This window comes from Poecilia latipinna, unplaced genomic scaffold (genome assembly GCF_001443285.1).
Source record: "Poecilia latipinna isolate Pla-1442-1.1 unplaced genomic scaffold, P_latipinna-1.0 Scaffold806, whole genome shotgun sequence".
NCBI classification, from domain to species: domain Eukaryota; kingdom Metazoa; phylum Chordata; class Actinopteri; order Cyprinodontiformes; family Poeciliidae; genus Poecilia; species Poecilia latipinna.
This window is the reverse complement of record NW_015113422.1, coordinates 117,466-138,027: the sequence shown is the minus strand read 5'-3', so window position 1 is coordinate 138,027 and position 20,562 is coordinate 117,466. Positions and strand designations below refer to the sequence as shown.

Here is a 20,562-nt window from a genome sequence, read left to right as displayed (position 1 = left end):
GCCTGCCAGGTCTGACCGGCTTAATAAATTCTAAAAAATGAAAAAATAAAACAAATCCACTGTTGGGATCCGTTTTGTAACCGACGTCGCCATGGAAACGGTGCTACAATGTACTGCGCTAAAATCACCACAATAAAAATGGAAAATGAAAATCAGTTTTGAATCGAATTGAGAAATAGTAAAAGATTCTTACTTCTATTAAATACAGTTTCAAATAGAATCAGAATGTTTTCATCTTAAAGTAGAAACAGTCACTGCTCTCTCACACAGTGTGACGTCACCTGCCTTACAAAAATACATCTCATCTTCATCTCAGTTTTTAAAGACAAACTTGAAATGACAAACATTAAAACCAGAGGATAAAATGGATTGAAAATTTGCCAGAAAGCTGCTAATTTATTTATTTAAAAGTAACGAGCATAAAAAGAACCAATAATCATGTGCCTGAAATCGATTAACAGCTTAGAAAAGTGGTTGGAGCCGTTAATACCAGCTGGTCGCTCTGACTGGACTGAAAGTGCTGAACAAAACAAAGAGGCAGACAAAAGGAAAGGTCAGGGCAGCGTTCTGCTTCCTGCTCAACAAGCAGGAAGTTCTGACTAACCCAGAGGCATTCCTGACTTCATCACACCAACCGTAAATAAGGAAAAACACAAGAAAACAGAGAAACACAAGAGTCCAGAACTCTGGATCTCCTGGAAGGAGCAGATCCGCTTTACAGGAACTAAACCCACCCAGAACATAACTAGTAAAATGTTACTGACTGGAGTCAGTACTCAACTAAATGCAGAAATTCAGATTATATTATTATTAATGGTGAGACTGGATGAACATTTTTAAGTTAATTCCAGGATTTGTAGTTGATTACGTTTTAACCAAGAAAATAAGCAACGTTCAAAAACGCTTTTACTGCCAAATTACTGAATAAACAGACATATGAGCTCAACAACATTATTGTTTTCAATCTTTTATTGAGGTTCTTCAAAATTCAAACTGGATTCTTCTTTGGAAATGTGGACGCGAACATTAGCATCAGCTGCTACATGATTAGCACTGAGATGCTACTTAGACTAGCATAGCTTCTGATAGGCTAACTCCTTTTAGCACAACTTGAACATAACATAAATTTTTCCAGCATCCAATCAGATCAATTTAGAAGCAGAAATTTACCCAACAGAAGCGACTTCGTCATCTACTGCAGCTTGTGCGTCAGATTTATGGTTGTACCGGAAACGGTTCCAGCCAGAACATTTGTATGTAAAAAAAAAATTTCTCAATGGATAACATTTATTTCAAACTAAATAAATACAAACAGTTGATGAATATGACTGATATTTATGTCTCATTAGAAATGAATTTTATTTGTTTTTACTTTGGATTTTAAAGAGTTTATTAGAGGTTCTGTTTCCGTTTATTTAAAAATTGATTCAATCTGTGATTGGTTGTTTCTAGTTGGCGCTGGGAGAAGGCAGAGGAGATCGTTTTCTGTCTCATACCATACTTAATGACAGATTGAGCAAATGAGTAAATATATATATTTTTTTAAAGTTCAATAAAACCAGAGCTGAAGCCCCAAGCAGGTGGTGGTAATCTGGATTATTCCCACTCACCTGGACGTTGTCCTCTGTCACCTCTATCTCTGCGGTGTAAATGTAATCCACAAGCTTCCTCAGCGTCTGACCGTCGACCTCTCTGATCTCCACCTGCTGTGCTTTGCTCTCGCTCATATCTCCTGCACACAGATACAGTTTACCGCCTGGAAGCAGCCTCTCTCCGGCCCAAACAGGTCAGAACCAGTACCTGTGAACATGGCACAGAAGTACGGGCTGCAGGCTGCCAGAACCACCCGGTGAGCAGGCACTTCCACGCTGCCTGCCACCAGCTGGACGTCACACAGCATCTGCTTACTGACAGACAGGCCGATTGTTAGCATCGTCATCGTTAGCGTAGCATCGTCACCGTGGCATCGTTAGCTTAGCATCGTCACCGTGGCATCGTCAGCTTAGCATCGTCATCGTGGCATCGTTAGCTTAGCATCGTCATCGTGGCATCGTTAGCTTAGCATCGATATCGTGGCATCGTTAGCTTAGCATCGTCACCGTGGCATCGTTAGCTTAACATCGTCACCGTGGCATCGTTAGCTTAGCATAATTTACAGCAGGACTTTATAATTATCTTCTTATCTATTTATTCTTGACTGATAAACAAGCCTACAGTCACTAGGTGGCAGCAGTGTTCAAAAGAAAGTAGGATCAGACCAAGATACTTTGTAAAACTATAAGAATAAAGTCGTAATATTAAGACAAGGCATATTAAAAGAGTAGTTAAACTATAATGGCCATAAATTACAAAACAACAAACAAACATATTTTTAATAATAAAAAGGCTGTGATAATGTTATCTGTGACAGTCTGGTTCATTTTTGAAATAGATGTTGAAACAATCATTTCAAATTCCTGCAGCTAACAATGTTTTAACACATCAGAATCAAATTAAGAAGCATTTCATTATTTGTAAAACCAATGCCAATTTCACAAGATCCTCAGAATTCCTCATTTTAGCACAGTGTGGTGTTGAGTTCTCATAAAATTACAACTTTACTCTCATATTTAAAACAAATAAGCAAAAAAAACAACTTTGCTTTAGAAAAGGGCCAGAAAAACTGTTAATGCAAAATGTTATGCACTTCTCATTTCTTCTGACAAGTTGGAAAGTAAGCAATATTGTTGCAAATTTTGCCCAAAAAATGTTTAAAAACTATAAACCTTTTGAAGAACAATGATCTGAAGAAGCTGAAAAGTTTACAGTTTAAAAGGTTTACTGTCTCGCTGCAGACACACACCTGCGCAGGTCGTTCATGAGTTGGAAGGCCTTCCTCATGTGAGTCTGGTTGAAGGTGTGAATCCCTCCGTTCGCCGCATCCTCCTCTGAATCCGCGGCGCAGTTCGGACGCGGCGAGGCCGGCGCCGCCACCAGACTGGTGAGACATGAGAGGCAGTGTCTGGATCAGCGGAGACACACAGGCCAGACAAACGGCTCGTTATCCTTCAAATCAACTTCTTAACAATATTACTACTATTTTTAAAAAGTTTTTTTTGTCTGCACTGCACTGTAATTTATTGTATTTATGTTGTTCATACAGATGAAACTAGCCTTGGTCGCTAATCCTGACACATTAAGTCATATGGATCGTCTTCTGAAATTAATGGTACACTGATTAACTGTCTGAAGCAACAAAAAGCCAAATTTTGATCTAATTAAGAAGAGATTTTCATGTTTTGTCAGTTCAGAGCTGAATTGTTTCATTTTCTTTGCATCCCAATTATTGAAAACTATTTTTATTGCATTTCCTTTATTTCCCAGTTGATCTTATACATCTGGTTCTCCAGATGTTCTAGTCCGACCCGCGGTGCTCAGTAGAACACTGTTGATTACAAAATGACATTTAATAGTGTTAAATGGATCATTAATGAGGATGTACCCAAAAGCAATCATTTTTGTGATGAAATGGGGTATAAGCTTGTAGGACAGAACAGTAAAGGGATCTTTCACTATTTATGTATTTAAAACATTGTAATTATGAAAAAGCAACATTACATTACTTAAGTGTCTACAGGGTCTAATTAGCATCATAGCTACATTTACACTAACCGTAGGTAAAATTTAATTAATCCAAAAAGTATGTAACGCCAACAGACTACCTCTATCATGAGTATGCCAAACATTTTAACACATGAAACATAATAGCAAACGTTTGTTTAATCACAAATAGTTCACTGCAATAATAATATTAAAAACTGGGATGCAAATACTGTATTTTTCTGACATTTTACAGCTCTAATGATTGTTTTTACAAACAACTAACTATAGTTTGAGATTAAAGAGTTCTGTTGACCTGAAGCAGGTCAGCAAATGTAATTTATTAATAAAAATAACTGTAAGAATGTTGAAATAAAATGTTTCCAGTGTGTAACAGGCTGGCTAGCGGCTAGCATCGCTTATCATTTCAACATAATGGGAGCAGCTAATAATCACAATAAACCTTCATTTTAACTGGTTATACGATTCAGACAGCTTTGTTTAAGGTTTGTTTGCAGTCAAAATATCACATTTTCCGGATGTCAGTGAGGTAACTTTGGTTGAAATGTAACTGCAAACTGTCAGCGATGCTAACAAACTAACCGAGGCTAGCCACGGCTAGCCTGTAGTTCCCTTCCTGAAGACGAGCCATGGGGCCCGGCGGCGGTGGATTTGTGGGTCATGTGGACTAAAATGTTCTCCAGCAGATGTAGAAGCAGCGTGAAACGCAGCTTTGCTAAATAATCCCCCAGCGATGAGCCAACTCACCCTAACGACACACCGTCCATCCTCCCGGAGTCAGACAGCACAGCAGGCATGAGAGCATCCAGCGCAGATCGTCTACCGGCAAGAGGAGCCACTCCGACAACATCGCTGCGGCTTTTCACTCAAAAGCTCGTATATTTGCAAGATGGGTCACTCAATCTGCCAAAAAAAAAGCTAAACAACGAGGGCCTTTGTGATCAGGCCGCACCGTTTAGTAGAAACCTTCAGCGGCACTAAGCTTCAGCGTGGTCCAGCTATTACAGCTAGAAACTACTGATTGGAATCCCACCCAAACAGGAAGAAGCAGCATTCTGGAAGTTTCTTCCAGAAAACTGCAAAAATTATGACACTCTGGGAATCTTTACATCGAGACTGAAAACTATTTGCTTAGAGTCACCCTTATTAATTAATTAAGGACTGAAAAAAAAAATCATTCTTACTTATTTCTTAGAATTTGGATTATTTTTTTCAGAATTCTGAGTTTAATCTGCCACATAAGATATCAATAAACTTGACATGTTCCTCTGGAAACGAAGTTCTTCTCTGGCACAACTCACATCTCTGCCACTCAAACTGGTTGCTCCCAGATGTCCATTTGGATTTAAGTCAAAATTCTGAGATTATAATCAGAATTCTGGGATTAAAAGTCAGACTTCCCTTTTTTCCAGTAGCTCTATTCCTCTGGTAATTAACTGGAACTTAATTAATTTACATTTGATTTCCAGATTTCCATTATCTTTCTTTATTATGCCACTGTAACATAATGTTTCTTGTTTGTCTGTTTCATATTTTCATCATGTAAAGCATTTTGAACTGTTGAAGTGTGTTATGCTAATAAACTTAGTTTGATTTAATAATTCTGATTTTCCTATGGTGCACTGTAAATATTTTTAATCTGTCTTCTCTTTTTATTGTCAGTCACATAATGAGAACTTTTAACAAAACCTTGTATAAAGTTTAAATATTCTCTCCTTACTGAACAAAATGCATGTTTGCTCAACAAAATGAACTAAATTGTTGGCAGGAATGACAACCACAACCATGCAGGTGTAAATATTTACAGTGTAAACTCTACAGAGCAACTGGAAAGACTTTCCACATTTTATGTTTCAAGATGTTCCTTAAAATGTAGAAAAATGAATTAAGATTCATGTTTTTCTTTAAATTACACAATTACTATGATTTAGTTAAAATTGTTCATTTTGAAATTTTTGCAAACTTGAGATAAAAGAATCAGATCACAGCCTCTGTCAAAGAGAAGCACAGTTTTAATCTCACCTGTTTTCAGGTATTTTCTTCCACTCTTCTCAGATGGAAAGCAAAACTGTTTGGATTGAACAGAAATTAACCTTAATAAGCCAAAAATGAATAATTTAAGACAAAGTAATTAGAGGTAGAAAAAATGCAAGAGAATTAAATGGCTTTTGTGATGTCACAGGGCATGTTTTTAGAAAGTTAGATTTTATCTTAAATTAACATTTTACCACAAAACATAAAGAAAATCTAAGCACGACTTGTCCTAAAGTCAGTTCATAAAGAAACATCTGGCTATCACTATCAACATGTTCCTGTTTAACAAGACAATAACTTTTGGGGTTTTAATTTCAAATTTGAATTAAACTATTTTAATATACTCTTTACTGTACCTGGAAAGCATGAATAATATTGTATATCTTGTTCCTGAACAGCTCAATCTAAAGAAAACCTTTCAACTTTTCTAAAACCGTTAAAACCAGACCTTCAGGAAAAGCCTGCTGACCAGTTTTACCAAGAAATTTAATTTCTATAACTGGAGCCAGTTCAACATTTTAGTGGGACTAAACCAGGAATTAGTCGTTTCTCCATCTGTTTTTTTTTTAAAGCACTCTAGTTTGCTGAATATTTTGAAGTAAAAGTGCCCAAATTAATTATAGAAACAGGAGACAACATTCAACTGTAACCTCAGCTACTGCTTTTAAATTAACAGTTTAAGTCCAGACCGTTAGATATTCCCCATGTTTAGTTTCTTAGCCGTCACTTCAAAACAGCTAATGCTTAAAAAAATAAATGTTCTATAGACTAAATGGGCTGGAGAAATTTAAAAATGACCATTTTCTACCTGTGTATATTGCCCCCTAGTGGCAGTTTTAGGAACACAATTTTATGAAAGAAAAAATAAGGACGAAAAGCATAAATAGATTCAAGTCATTAAAAACTTTTAATAATAAAAGCAGAATACAACATAGGGATGAAATGAACACATACACTCACCAGTATTTATTCTTAAAAATAAAAAAGAAAAAGCCTGAAACGGACGGCAAAAGATGTAATTTTAGGTGAAAATAGTCCGTGACACGTTCAATAGGAACACATTTTAAGATCCAGAAGGCTCGAAAAAAGCCTCACGCTGCCAACACCAGCTCCATAAAACCCTGAGTTTATGATGCAAAAGAAAGGAGTCACATCCGACTGGTTTTGCAAGACAAACTCAATTTTTTGACTTGAGAAGCAAGGGAATTACACAGATCTCACTTTTTTTTAAACAAATGATTCAATACACGACAACAAAATATATTCACAATCGGTATGTTTAGAGTCCAAAATGAGTGGAACAAAAAGGACAGATGGGATCCGAGTGGAGGAGGCGGGTTTCATTCATTCAGAGTGGGTGATGGGCTCGCTTTAACCGGACAAAGAGCGCGTAGCCCCCCACCTGTGACGGTGCTGTAAATGTAAAGTTCGTTTCTAATGTCCCCATGAACATCTCGGCTTTCCAATGGCCTAATAACCACCTCCGAAGCCGCCGCCTCTGCCGGCGCCGCCTCCCCCACTGCCTCGGTACGGAGCCCCGCTCCGGTAGGAGTAGCTGCCCCCCTTCATCGCGCCGTAGCTCGACTGCTGCTGTCCGTAGCCCTCCCCGAAGTCCCCGTTGCTGTAGCCTCCCCCCATCTGGCTGTCGTACTCGTTGTAGCCGCCATAGCCGCCGTAGCCGCCGCCGCTATCGTTGTTGTAGCCGCCGCCGTAGCCGTAGCCACTTCCGTAATTCCCGCCGTAACCCCCGCCGTAGCCGCCGCCATAACCGCCTCCATATCCTCCTCTCCCGCCGCCGAAGTTCTGCATTCCTCTCCCCCGGCCTCTTCCTCCGCGGCCGCCGGTGGTGATCTCCTGCTTGCTGAGGGCTTTCTTCACCTCCACCTTGTTCCCGTTGATGGTGTGGTATTTGGTCAACGCCGCTTTGGTGGCCGAGTCGGTGTCCGTGAAATAGACGAAGCCGAAGCCTCTCTTCCTGCCGGTCTGCTTGTCGGAGATGATCTCAGACTTCTCCACTGCGCCAAATTGCGAGAAGTACTCGGTCAGGTTCTCCGCCTCGATGTGGTCCTTCACTCCGCCGACGAAGATTTTCTTGACGTTGGCGAGGATGTCCGGGTTGTTGGCGTCCTCTCGGGCTATGGCCCTCTTCAGCTCCACGTTGTTGCCTTCGACGACATGTGGCTTAGCCGCCATTGCAGCGTCGGCCTCCCCGGGCGCAGAGTAGGTGATGAAACCGAAGCAGCGGGACCTTCCGAGCTGCTGGTTCATAACCACGACACAGTCCGTCAGAGAGCCGTACTGCTCGAAATACGCACGGAGGCCATCGCTGGTGGTCTCCACGTTCAGCCCTCCAACAAAAAGCTTGCACAATTTGTCCGTCATGTTGGGTTTCGTCTGGAGGATGGGAAATGGAGACTTTCCCTGTCCTTCTTCAATGAACAAGGTCTGGGCGGGGCGTGTGACGTAGCGCACTCTGATTGGTCCATCTTCAGTTTTAAAAAAAAAAGAACCACCACCCACACGGCTTTGAAAATCTTCCGTTCTGTTGAGATTTAAGCCAAAATTGTTCATCATTGTTTCTGTTTGTAGTTTTATCCCCCTTCTTAATGCCATAATAATAAAACAAATGTAAACTATTTTAAAAACTACACGCCATTAGCCCAATTTCTACCCTGACCTTGACGTGAAGAATCCGGGTTACTTGCAAAGACAATTGTAACAATAAAAATCCAGCTTCACCGCAGGATTTCATCAAATCCTCGTAAGATAAACACGACTAATTTAGCTTTTTGTGTATTTTAGGTTAATGTTTTCAGTTCAGATCATTTCTACAATTTTTGACGTCATTTAATCCTGGCCCTTAAATCATTAACTATAATATTCACATTTTTATACAGTGGAGTAGTCGCCAGAGACGGCCCAAGGCATTAGCAAACTAAGCAACTGATTATAATTGAATTTTAACAGATCATAGATGTAGAATTTGAGTATTTATTCAAAAATGAGATTGAATTTGATTTCTTGCTTCATTATAATATATGATTTTAATCCCTCAAACAGAGCCTGTCTGACAATATGAAGTAGGCTAAAAGGTGTGAAAATGCAGCACTGTAAAACATGAGAACATTAGACAGTAACTCATTGACCTCCATCAGTCTGGAAACGGTTAAACTGCCCTTTTGTACTCTTACATCGTGCGCTTCGGTTAACATCAACTTATTTATGTTTTTTTTCTTTTCCTCTGAATGTCGTGTAAGTTTTGCAATTTCTTATGGCACAAGTTTTAAAATCAGCTTTTTTTGCAATAAAACAAAAAATCATGTGGTACTACAAAAATTACACTAATAAAGTTTTGTTTGTCATCGATGACTAAAACATGTTTTTGATCACAATCCCTGTCAATTAGGTTAATTTGACCTAATCTGTTCTGGTTTTTGTCAATCTGCTCACATTTTGTTGCTCAGGTTTCCTGCAAAGTTGCATGAGGCTTGTATGTTTTGAAAAATGGATCGTTGAAATCTGCCTCATCTGATGTCACCTGTGTAAAGCTCGTTTTTGTAGATTTATCTTCACATGAACCAAACTAGATAAACACTGCAGAAATCAGTTGCATTTCTGTAAAATGACTGATTTTACAGAGAGGTTGCTAGCTGATAGCTTTAACGATCAGCATAATGCCAGATTGTTATCGTGAGCTGATCCCAAGACCTTCATTTCACGCAACTGCTAAACCAAATACATTTCACATTTAACTGAGACTAGATCAGTTCTTAAGTGAAGTACTCAAATAATACAAGTGTGCTAATACTCATTAAAGTTTGGTATAAAGTTCTACTTGCATTTTACTTGTTTAAATATTAGCTCAAAATGACCAAGAATTTCTTAGTCATTTTGAGACGCTCCATTGTGACTAAACCAATGGTAACTGCACAAACAAGTTCTTTATTCATCTTTTGAGTTAATCAGCAACTGATATCCCATTAAAGTTAAAAACTTTGCAATTTGCAATGATTTAATCAGGAAAATGTGAAAGGTTTAGCCAATAGGTTATTTTTAGCAGACTTGATGACCTGCAAAGGTTAAGTAAACACAGCCCTCCTTTTATGAACATTTTTAAACATAACCTGCAGTTATATCCCAACTGCTTATAAACTGAAGTGAAACATTTGATACATTTCCCAGAATTTTATTTACATTTTGAACTTTCCTTCAATGCATTGAAAATTAAGTTTACTTTATTGAAAGTAAACATCTGCCATCAGCCAGGTAAGAATTTATGTATATTTAGAAAAATTTTGTGCAGTGCATACGTTTTCACCAGCTTTGGATTCTACAACATTCATCCAATATTCACATTAAAAACTGACACTTTACCTCCAGAAAATATAGAAAAGTAACAAGTCTTGTGGTATATCAAAATAAATATTTATTGTGCATTCATAAAAATATATACAGCCATCAGTACAGAAGCTCCTCATCCTCAGTTGATCTGAAACCAGCAAGCATGAAAAATAGCCTACAAGTAAGAGAATATAAGTCTGTAAAACAGTTTAGTTTCTAAATCCAGACATCCTACTGGATCCACTGCAGGAACACTTTTAGGTTGGATTATGTATTCAGATTTAAACGAAAGGCTTTGCAAGAACACTCCCATATAAGATTTCAAGCCAACAATTATTTAATAACTCACCCATTTAAGTTACACAAAACCCTGCTTAAAAGTATAATTTTTCATCCATTTAGTGTCTTTGTGGCAATGAATACTTTAATATTCAGTCTAAAAGTAGCCAACATAAGTGGTCATTATTTTTCTGCAGTAATGTCACCTGAAGGGGAAGAAGGTTCAGCCCTCCTCGGTTCCCTGTCAGCTTCCAGGTGAAGCCCTACAGGCCAGGTTACAGAGGCAACCTGGAGACGGAGGAAAACACAGCAATGAGAAACAGAGCAACGCAGGATTATTCCAGGAGACACCAGTTAGTTGTTCCACCGTTCAGTGGAACAAACCTGCGTCTCCTTTCACCCACAAAAACCAAAATTAAGCAACAAAACTCCCCAGTTTTACTTATGTTTAGCTACATAAAAAGACGCAGTAATCTGGTAATATTAAACAGTGGTACACTTGTGCACCATCTTAAATATATTCCATACATTTTTGACCAACACAGAGTGAAGACAGGTTGATTTACATACCTAGTTGGCTGGATGTGGATATCCTAAAGAGATATTTCAGACTCCTATCACAACCGACCCCAGGTAATCAACAGGGTCCTGACGTAGCCTACAAACAAACTGCTACGGCTATTTTGGCTGGGATAGCCTACAGGAATACGAGTAAGAACACCTAAATGTAGGAATAATCAAAGATAATTATCAGAGCCCTCAGGTCCACATGTAGTAAATATGAAAGTAAATAAGTCAAATCTTAAAACCACAGTTAAGAACAAGGTCTCACCCTACAAAGCCTACATGCTTTGGCTGTGGGTAGACTGCATCCATTTCACCCACCTGAGTAAAGGATGTAACTAAGATGATCTCATAAACCTGTGGATAAACTGGAAGCCTGGTTAAACAAGTAAGATAACTAAGCTAAGTGGTATAACGTTTTATTTAAAATGAACATACATGAGCATACCAAAATGTTTTAACAATAAGTTTTTGTTCTCAACACATGAAAGTACACAATATACAATAGATATTGCTACAGGAGAAAATGAACAGTATTTAGACTGAATCTAGCAATATGCTCAGAGGAATTTAAAGTACAATATGGGGAGGGAAACTAGAGTCCTGCAGTAGTGAATTTCCTTGGTGACCCGGAAAATTATACAAATATGTATAGTAAGAATGACATCTATGAACCAGAAAAACATTCTCATCCTCACATTGAAAAGAAAATACACTAAACTTTTCTAAATTTAACAAAATCGAATCCAACTGCTTAAAATGCAAATATTAAAAAAATAAGAACTTATCAGGAAAATAATCCTACATCATTTTTTTTCCAAACACAACGACTGAACGCAAATATAAAAAAAAAATAATAATAATCCAACTCTAAAGACAACCTCTCACTGGTGGCGTGGGTACATTAAAAAAAGGGATCATTGAACGTGTAATTCTTCAATTGTGTGTCCTAGGTGAACAGCAAGAAGTGCTGTTCGGGTTAAGCAGGTGTTCAGGGAAGTGACCTTCCTACCTGTTTGGGGGGTTCAGGTGGGGGAGGGGTGTCTCTGCGGCTCTGCCATGGATGGGATTCACGGCAGACGCCCCATTAGTGACTGAGTTTTGCGTCCAAATGCCTGGGAGTAACGAGTGGCGGGGAGAGGGGGGATTCTTGTTTCAGGGTGTCGCCTTTCAGTAGCCGCCGCCGCCGTAGCCCCCCCTGGGGTATCCGCCGCCACCGCCGCCTCTGGCGTAGGGAGCCGCACTCCGCTGGCCCCCGAAAGGCGGCCCCTTCATGGGACCGTAGCCAGAGGACTGCTGGCCGTAGCCGCTGCCAAAGTCGTTGTAGCCGTTGCCGCCACCGTAGCCGCTTCCCTGGTCGCCATAGCCGCCTCCGTACGGTCCACCGTACCCTCCGTAGCCGCCACAGTTGTAGCCGCCACCGCCGCCATTTCCGTAGTTGTAGCTTCCGCCATATTCCCTGCCTCCGTAGCCATTTTGATTTCCTCTCATGCCGCGGCCCGGTCTGCCCCTCGGCGCCATTGTGTTCCTGCTCGCGGCCTGCATCTCTTGTTTAGTCAGGGCTTTCTTCACCTCCACTTTGTGTCCATTAACGGTGTGAAACTTCACCACCACGGCCTTATCTGCCGAGTCATGGTCGGTGAAGTACACGAATCCGAAGCCCCTCTTCTTCCCCGTCTCCTTCTCGGAGATGACTTCAGACTTCTCCACCTGGCCGTACTGCGAGAAGTAGTCGGTCAAATGCTGCTCTTCGATGTCGTCTTTCAGCCCACCGATGAAAATTTTCTTCACTTTAGCCAAAGCTTCGGGCTTGTTTGCGTCTTCTCTGGCCACAGCTCGCTTTACCTCCACCGAGTTACCGTCGACGGTGTGCGGCCTAGCAGCCATGGCGGCGTCGGCCTCCTCCGGCGTGGAGTAGGTAACAAAGCCGAAGCAGCGGGAGCGCTGCAGCTGCTTGTTCACGACGACCACACAGTCGGTAAGGGCCCCGTACTGCTCGAAGTGCTTGCGGAGGCCATCGTCGTCGGTGTCCACGTTCAGGCCGCCGACGAAGAGCTTACAGAGCTGGTCACTCATTTTCAAAAAGGGAGTAAAGATGGCGAGCAGGGACTACTTGAATTCAACTACGCGTTGATCTCAAGATGGCGGAGGAGGAAGAGCGGACCTTTTTATAAACGAATAGCAGTGACGTCACATTTATAACGCCTTTTCCGGTTTCTTTGCGGGACAACGGACATCTTGTAAAGACGTATAATGCTGACAACGTATTAAAAATTTATATCCTTTTAACCATGAGTTGCATAGAATTATCACAATCTTTAATATTGTTCTTCAACCAGACCTTTTAATGTTTAAAGAAGAAAGTAGCTCGAATTTCTGATCTTTTTTTCTTCCCAAAACCAGCTTTATTTCGAACAAAGAACATTACAAAAAATTAATGTCAGAGGATTAAATGTATATAACAAAACACTTAACAAAAAAATGCAATTTTTGGTGATACTCAGGGGTCGAGCAATGTAGAAAACATAGAAACCTTAAAAAATAAATAAATGATTCATTATAAATTTAATTCAAAAGTGACTTATTGATCCCAAAGAAAAATGAATCACCCAAGTTCCTTCAGTTGTTGATGCTAATGGCAAGAACGATCTCCTGTAGCAGTCTGTATTACAGAAAATCTGAAGAACCCTCTGACTCAAGACACCTTGAGGAAAATCTTGTGAAGAGGGAGCTCAGAGTTGTCTGTAATCCTTCTTTCATCGTCATCTCCGCAGGTTCCAGAGTCGTCCCCAGAACAGAACCAGCCTTCTTTGTCAGTTTGAGCATTTTTGAATCCTCGGCTCTGATGCTGCCACCCCAACAGATGAAGGCAGAAGCGATTACATTCTCAACAACCGACTTCCACGAACAGTGAAGGACCCAGCCCTCCTCAAAAATAAGCATCTTATTTAAATCTGGGCAAAGCTAAAACCATTCAGAACAATATTATTTAATTTCTTCAACAGGCTACATACAGAAATTAAACCTGGTGCTTTTGGGTTTTCTGAAAGTTTGTACAGATTTAATTCACTGCTTGAATTTGTTTTAATGCAGTAATGCATGGTTTAGTAACTCTGAATTTACACTTCTGTATATAAAATCTGGCCATAATTATCAGATTGGTAATATATATTTTTTTGATAGATCTTTACAGTTTTCTGTAAGGCCAAATAAAACAGAAGTATAAGAGTGAAAAGCAGCTGAATGTATATAACCACACTTTGATGTAAAAACAAATGAAACCATCTATTTTTGTTCTATTTCTCATTGCTAAGCTATCCTCTGTTGGTCTATCACATGAAATCTGCTGATAAAATGTAAATGATGCATATGGACAATCATGTTGCCCCTTGAACTCCTTTAAATCTGCCTCCAGTTTCTCATCGTCTGGCCCAAAACTACCACACACGGGAAACGATGGAGCACTTTGGTGGATTTCCATGACAACAGAACCGCAGCAACCCGTTCGGACAAAACGAGACGCTTCAAATAAAGACTGAAATCAAAGTTTCATTGAGATCTTTATGAGGCACACAGCTCATGAAACACTCCCCATTTCTAATTCTACCAACACAAACACACAGAACAGAGGCATCGTCACAAATACACTTCCAGATCACCGACAGACACAAATGGAATGATTTCATGTGGGCCGATCGGCTGATGGAGAATAAAACCTGCATTAAATCAGCTCTTACCGAGTTAGTTTACATGTGAACAGCATTAAAACATGGGTTAAACTGAAGCATTAGAGGCCTGATGTTGGTGCCAACAGAAGGTGAAGGATTTGATCTAAAATTTAACCTATGAATGCATCATCAAATATTTAAACTAAAGAATCCAGAAAGGTGGAACAAAATGAAAATCAGTTAAATAAAAAGTTTATTTAATCGGAAAACAACAAAAACAGATGACCCAGAATTTAGCAGGACCACCTGAAACAGTGCCTCCTCTGAACGGAGGAGTTATTGCAAGGTAATGATATATTATGGGATGTGCTGCTGGGCAAACCAGAAGGTTTCAGTCAAAACGAGTTCCTCAGCCATCGTAAAAAAGGAAGAGCGGCTGGAGACCAGCGAAGCAGCCAATCACATTTATTAAAAAAGAAAAAAAAATGTTAGTAAAAAGGAAAACTCAGAGCGATCCTTTACAAGTTCTTTTTTATTTGTTGTAGTAAAATCAAACATCTAACTAACAGTTTCACTCAGTCCTTTTTCCTCTAGGCTCTAATATTCAGAGTAAAGGCCTTTAAGATAATGAAAATGTCGATAGTCCGTGTGCTTGAATGGATCAGGTCAAACAACTCCTAGTCACATCTAAACAGTCTGAAAGAAGAAGAAGAGCCCAGCTGTGTGTGAGGAAGAGGAGGTTATCTACTGGGGTGAAAGGTCACAGCTCCACTGAGTCGTCATGGTGGAGGACGTGATCACATGATGTAGACCTTCTCTGCCTGAGAGAAGCTGAACACCTCTTTGGTTCTGGGACAGATCACTTTGTCGTCCTGGCGGATGGACAGCAGGGACTGGAGGACAGCAGGAGGAGAGCGGCACATTCTTAAAGATCAACAAACTTTACGTTCTTTAAAGCATTCAGCACCAGAGCTGGAAGACATTTTAAAGATCACAAAAACACACAAAGCAGAGCAACAAATAAAACGACTTATTCAGCCTGTAAAAACAATTGTTCTTCAAAAAAAGGATTTAGTTGAGAGAAAAACAGCAGACTGAAGACTTTTATCATCCAGGTTTTGGGAGAAAGAACAATGATGCAAATGGAGCTTGTTTTCGTTTATCATGCGATTGATTTATTGTGACAGGCCTGTTTGTGCTGCTATCATTTTAAAGATATTAAATAACATTTCCAAAGGTCATCAGAGGTCAACCTCACCAACAAATTTGGTGTCAATCAACTCAGCTACGTTTGTGCAGCAAAACATTTTTGTTTCTGCTGCTTTTGCTTTGAAGATATTGATGATGACTTCTGGAATCTTTTTTTATGAATATCTTTAGACGCTAACAGCTCCAACTAGGTGTTTGCTGCCAAACGTTTGCCTGCAGTTCTGTCAGCTGTGACTGGACTCACGTTGTAGCCGTAGACGTATCCGTTGGGCAGCATCATGGGCGGGTTGTTCTCGTTCATCACCTCCCCAGAGATCTTACACACCAGCCTGGAGTTGGCGCAGTGAGCCATCGGCAGCGGCTGCGCCAACTTGTTCAGAGACTTGCTGCAAACGGGGCAGTCTGGGTTTTTAGAGGAGCCGTCCTCCTTGTAGCACTGACTGAAACGGCAAGTTAAAGAACGGAACCAGAACCAGGACCAGCTGTGTACAGCAGTAAAGACGGCTGAGGCTGTCTATGGACGGATTTCAAAGTTTTTAAAGTTCAAGATGAAGGAAGCTGATAAAAACAAAAATCTAACAACAGAGTTCAGATACAACATGGCCGTTCAGACTGCAGACGCTCTGAAAGTGTCAGATATAATTTAGTTCCTGGTATGGCAGTGGAACAGATCGGTTTTGGGTCGTTCAGACTGCTGAGAAACTTGGTTTCATTCAGCTGCTAAAACTGAACAAATCTGACCTCAGATCTGCTCTGTGCCGCTTCCATAAGGTTTCAAATCGCCTGCATCTTCCTGAGGGCAGATCAGAGTTTAGATGCTTTTAAAAACATCTAAAGACACATCTGATAATGAGTTCAGAGATTTTTATTATGTTTTATTGTTCAGTTCATTTCAATTATATTCCAGTAACTATTTGTTTTATTTTATTGCTGTTCAGGACTTATATTTACAATGTATGCTCTTAACTACAGTGTTTTCATGTTATTTTAATCTTTCTGCTTCTCGTCTTCTACAACTCATTTATTTTCCTTCTTTTTAATTCTTTGTTTTATTAATAACGTTGACTTGATTTGGTTATTCCGATAACCTCAGTGGGTCTGTTTTCAGACTCAGTAAAGCACGATGAGTTCCACCTGTACCAAAAGTATTTTATAAATAACATTTCCAGGAAATTGCATAAACTTAAATTAAAAACCTAAAACCTTTGAGGCCAGTGAACCAAATCCTCTGGATCGTCGTGGTGTGAACAGGGTTAAACTGGTTCTGCTTTAGATAACAAAGCATTCACTAAACAAACTAAATACACATCAAAACTGCACTTTAAAGAATCTGTTTTTCATGTTGTAATGTCCGAGTAAGTATTATTTTGATCCCTGAGAAACGAGCCGTTACCAGCTGAGTGAACTGATAATTAGAGTGGATCAGTGTGGAAGTCTGCAGGAAGCCAGTAAAGGATACGGAGTCTTGATGGCGGACAGGCCGGCCTGCAGGGTGATGGTGAACACAGAGTTGTTTCCCAGCTGGTGGAGTCTGTAGTTGTCGTATCTGAACTGCTGGATCAGCATCTTCCAGCGAGCCGGGTCCAGAAGATCCTGATGGGAACAGAAACAAGACAAAGTTCCCTCTGAAGTTCCCAAAACTCAGACGTGGTCTCTGTGAGATGAGAGGCGGGTTTCACAGGAGACGAGGCTCTACCTCATCCTCACCGATCAGGGACCAGAACCAGGATAAACAAACATGTGAAACAAAAAGAATTCAGATAATAAAATATTTTCAAATTATGTGATTTTTTTTCTCTACTGTTTACTTCAAACTGGATGTGGGTCAAGATGAAAGTACATTTTTAACAACTTTATGATGTCTGGCCTGAAAACAGGACAAACCTGATAAAATGTTTCAACATTAATATGATGTTGAAATATGTCAGGAAATCATTAAAATTTAAATTCATAATAGATGAAGTTGATAAAGTGTAAAAAAAAAAAAAAGAATTAGGCTAAATTATTGAAGTTCAACAGAGTTCACAACATACATACATAAATTATCTGCATCATCCATTATACGTTTGCATTTTAGTGATATTTAATAAAGAAATTTTCTACTAAAATTATTTATTTTAATATTTATTATTTTTTCTCCTTTCTCTATTTATTGTATTTATTTTTTCATTCCTGCTGTGAACCAGGACACTGTGTCTTTAATAAAAGCTTGAATTGAAGATGATTCAACTATGCATTCATCTAATTTTGGCCCTTTTGGTCCTCCATAAAAAACAGATCATTAAAATGTTAATCCTTTTTTTAAATTGTGAATTTTTACAAACAGATTTCTTAAATTATAAACTGTGTTTACACTAATCTGTCATGGACTCATATCAGTTTTATTCTCTGGACCTGATATGACCCGACTCACATCAGGTCCAGTTCACATTCACCCTGCATATTGAAGCTGTAACAGCTGTTTACCATTTTCACTCATTTAACAAAAAAGTTTGACAAAGTGCACCTTATTGATTCTGTCATGATTATAAAATAATAAAAAGCTCATTTGATTTAAAACTAGAGCAAATCAAAGTTAATCTGTAGTCCTTAAAATGCAGTTCAACCTTATTAAAAGACAACAGGCGCCTCCTGGTGGCAGGAAACTGGTATTACAGTAATTTTCTTTACATATTTGCACCTCTGTGGAAGCTGCAGTGTGTTTATGAGTTGGTAATGCTGTGATGAAGCCCAGGACTGCTACCTTATAGGGGGAGATGTGTGTATCTGATGGGAAGGCCAGCATGCCCATCACCTGCCGGACCTCATCCAGCTGTCCTCCTTCTGCCTGACTGAAATGCTTCCTTGCATGTCTGATATAAACACAGAGAGAGCAAACATAAGGGAGACAGTTTGAAAAAAAGGAAAACAACACATCAATCATGGTTTGTTGTGACAGAGTGTGGGAGTTACCGCACTGCATCCATGCGCTTGTTCTGTCTGATGAGCTCAATAAACTCCTGAATTCTCAGACTAAACTCCAGGCAGCTCTGCAAAACCAAAAACTATTAGAGCCATAAAACAGTTTTAAATAGTTCCCAAAGCTTGAAAAATCATTAAATGAACATGAGGAACACGTTATTTTAGGCAACTGGGTCAGTCAGCCCACTGCTGCTGTGGTACCAGGTTCTACAGAGTAAAAAGCGTCTTTCTTCTGGACCGGTCCAGACCTTCAACCCTGATAGGAGCCAGAAGTTTGCTGATGGCTACAGAACATCTGTGAGGGTTAGAGAAATCTAAAACATAAATTCAAACCCAGTTTTTGTTAAATAAATCATTAAAATCTCAACCGTACTGTAAAAGTTTCGTCTCTAATGAGGCTCCATAGACCTCAGGTCCGTTCAAAGCTCCACTTTGTGTCCATTTCCATGTTTAAAAACATAATTACTATTTAATTTTTTGACAGTACCTAAATGAGGAGAAACTTGAAGCAAAGCCTGAGTGTTTATTTTGATGTTTTTATTCCGTATTCAGAGAAACCTAAAGCATCCTCACTGCCACCCTGCATCTGAACATGAAGGTTTCTGAGTATTGCTGTTAAATGCTGCATGCTAGGTACCTTCATCTTGCGGAGGCGGGACTTGTTGTCATGGCACCAGGCGAGGCAGGTGGCTGTTTCCTGCCTCTCCAAAGACTCCTCCACCTCTTTTGCTGTGAGGAACATCTCGATGTTCACCAGATCCTGGAAAGGTGGCAGAGTCGATCCTTTCAGATTAAAGTCAGGATGAGGAAAATGAAGTTTGTTTCATGAGCAAATGCAGAACCTCTATGCCGCTCTGCCTGGCCAGCTTGACGGCGGTGTTGTAGTAGCCACAGCGCAGCAGATGCTCCACCATCATGCGGTCCATGCGTTTCTTCTTCCACAGGTTGACTGAACCCGGCTGGTCGCTGCTGTGCTCCTTCAGGTGCTCGATGCGACGCTTGCACAGCTTGGCGCTCTCATCCTCCGCTTGAATCGACTCAGCAGCCTTCAGAAAACAGACCGGACGCTTACGGAGAATTACAACAAAATGCAGCCTGTTTTCTGACATCACTAACTGAGCTGAGAAATGGTTTCCTATTCCACAGGACACAAATCTAAAAAGTGTTCTAATATGCTGAGAAAAAATGAATCTGATACGGTAACAGAACATCCATGTTAGGTCTGAAAACAGTGAATTAATGCACTCAACTTAGCTAATGCAGTTTACTGGGTTTAAACTTTAAGATTCTTTTCCTTCACAACTTCAGGCTTCCTGAAGGATGCTCCCATCAGGTTTGTTGCTGCCGATTCCGATACCCATCATCCATGAGGCCGATCTCTGCCGATTGCCTGGAATGGCTGTTCATTTTTTGCACTATGTTATCTAGCAAAATGGAAAATTTATCTGGCAATAAATTCACCTAATTTAGACATAATAGACATATTTTAGTACATATCTAACATCTTTTTTTTAAGCTACATGCTGCAGGTCTAAGCAGCTGTTTGGTGTGAGAGTTCATTGCTGGGTGGAGGATGAGCGGCGCTCCGTCTGTGAAATATTACTTACTAGCTGTAGTGTTTAGTGGCGGTCCAAGAGCGAGAGCAGAACCAGCTCGAAGACTTGAATTATTTTTTGGATTATTTGTTTAGCTTTCTGACCGTCACTTTAATCCGGTGAGTGTTGGTAGCTGTGCACTGCTTTACCTGCTGTCTGGATCCGGATGTCCTTTTTTCCTGCTTTGAGCCTCAATGTAGCCAAACTCCATCAGGTGTTTGTTTTTTTTAAATGCCATTTTAGATTCGTTGTGTTGCTGCATTTTGACGTGCTTCACCCCCGAGGTAATTTTCCACCGCAACACGCAAACG

The 20,562-nt window shown here is 40.0% G+C and overlaps 4 protein-coding genes across 7 annotated transcripts in view; all 4 read right to left on the bottom strand.

Moving 5' to 3' along the window:
• Positions 1 to 4,516, bottom strand: part of klhl3 (kelch-like family member 3) — a 19,039-nt gene extending 14,523 nt beyond the window's left edge. Inside the window, exons 1-4 of one of the 3 annotated variants that reach the window (XM_015047091.1) lie at positions 4,348 to 4,512; positions 2,843 to 3,001; positions 1,801 to 1,907; positions 1,611 to 1,732 (exon numbers count right to left, since the gene is read on the bottom strand). In XM_015047091.1, the coding sequence (XP_014902577.1) occupies positions 1,611 to 1,732; positions 1,801 to 1,907; positions 2,843 to 3,001; positions 4,348 to 4,397 (438 nt within the window). In that variant the 5' untranslated portion in view covers positions 4,398 to 4,512. Of the gene's footprint in view, positions 1 to 1,610; positions 1,733 to 1,800; positions 1,908 to 2,842; positions 3,002 to 4,347 lie in introns of all 3 variants that reach the window. The other 2 variants (XM_015047092.1, XM_015047094.1) reach the window with 2 other exon arrangements.
• A 2,002-nt stretch (positions 4,517 to 6,518) lies between these two features.
• On the bottom strand, positions 6,519 to 8,094 carry LOC106956312 (heterogeneous nuclear ribonucleoprotein A0-like). The gene has a single exon (XM_015047081.1). It carries the CDS (start codon positions 8,014 to 8,016, stop codon positions 7,105 to 7,107), a length of 912 nt encoding a protein of 303 aa, XP_014902567.1. The 5' UTR covers positions 8,017 to 8,094; the 3' UTR covers positions 6,519 to 7,104.
• Positions 8,095 to 11,954: 3,860 nt separating this feature from the next.
• LOC106956313 (heterogeneous nuclear ribonucleoprotein A0-like) lies at positions 11,955 to 12,981 on the bottom strand. Its single transcript, XM_015047082.1, has one exon. It carries the CDS (start codon positions 12,892 to 12,894, stop codon positions 11,989 to 11,991), a length of 906 nt encoding a protein of 301 aa, XP_014902568.1. The 5' UTR covers positions 12,895 to 12,981; the 3' UTR covers positions 11,955 to 11,988.
• Positions 12,982 to 14,999: 2,018 nt separating this feature from the next.
• The window catches only part of maea (macrophage erythroblast attacher, E3 ubiquitin ligase), a 14,301-nt gene continuing 8,738 nt past the window's right edge, over positions 15,000 to 20,562 (bottom strand). For both annotated transcript variants that reach the window (XM_015047080.1, XM_015047079.1), the window contains exons 3-9: positions 19,499 to 19,702; positions 19,294 to 19,416; positions 18,648 to 18,724; positions 18,439 to 18,547; positions 17,155 to 17,288; positions 15,940 to 16,135; positions 15,000 to 15,379 (exon numbers count right to left, since the gene is read on the bottom strand). In XM_015047080.1, coding sequence (XP_014902566.1) covers positions 15,284 to 15,379; positions 15,940 to 16,135; positions 17,155 to 17,288; positions 18,439 to 18,547; positions 18,648 to 18,724; positions 19,294 to 19,416; positions 19,499 to 19,702 — 939 coding nt within the window. In that variant the 3' untranslated portion in view covers positions 15,000 to 15,283. The remainder of the gene's footprint in view (positions 15,380 to 15,939; positions 16,136 to 17,154; positions 17,289 to 18,438; positions 18,548 to 18,647; positions 18,725 to 19,293; positions 19,417 to 19,498; positions 19,703 to 20,562) is intronic.

What these genes read in the sequence shown, in the direction of transcription:
- LOC106956312 (XM_015047081.1), bottom strand. Translation starts at nt 8,016, where the DNA reads ATGACGGACAAATTGTGCAAGCTTTTTGTTGGAGGGCTGAACGTGGAG.
- LOC106956313 (XM_015047082.1), bottom strand. Translation starts at nt 12,894, where the DNA reads ATGAGTGACCAGCTCTGTAAGCTCTTCGTCGGCGGCCTGAACGTGGAC.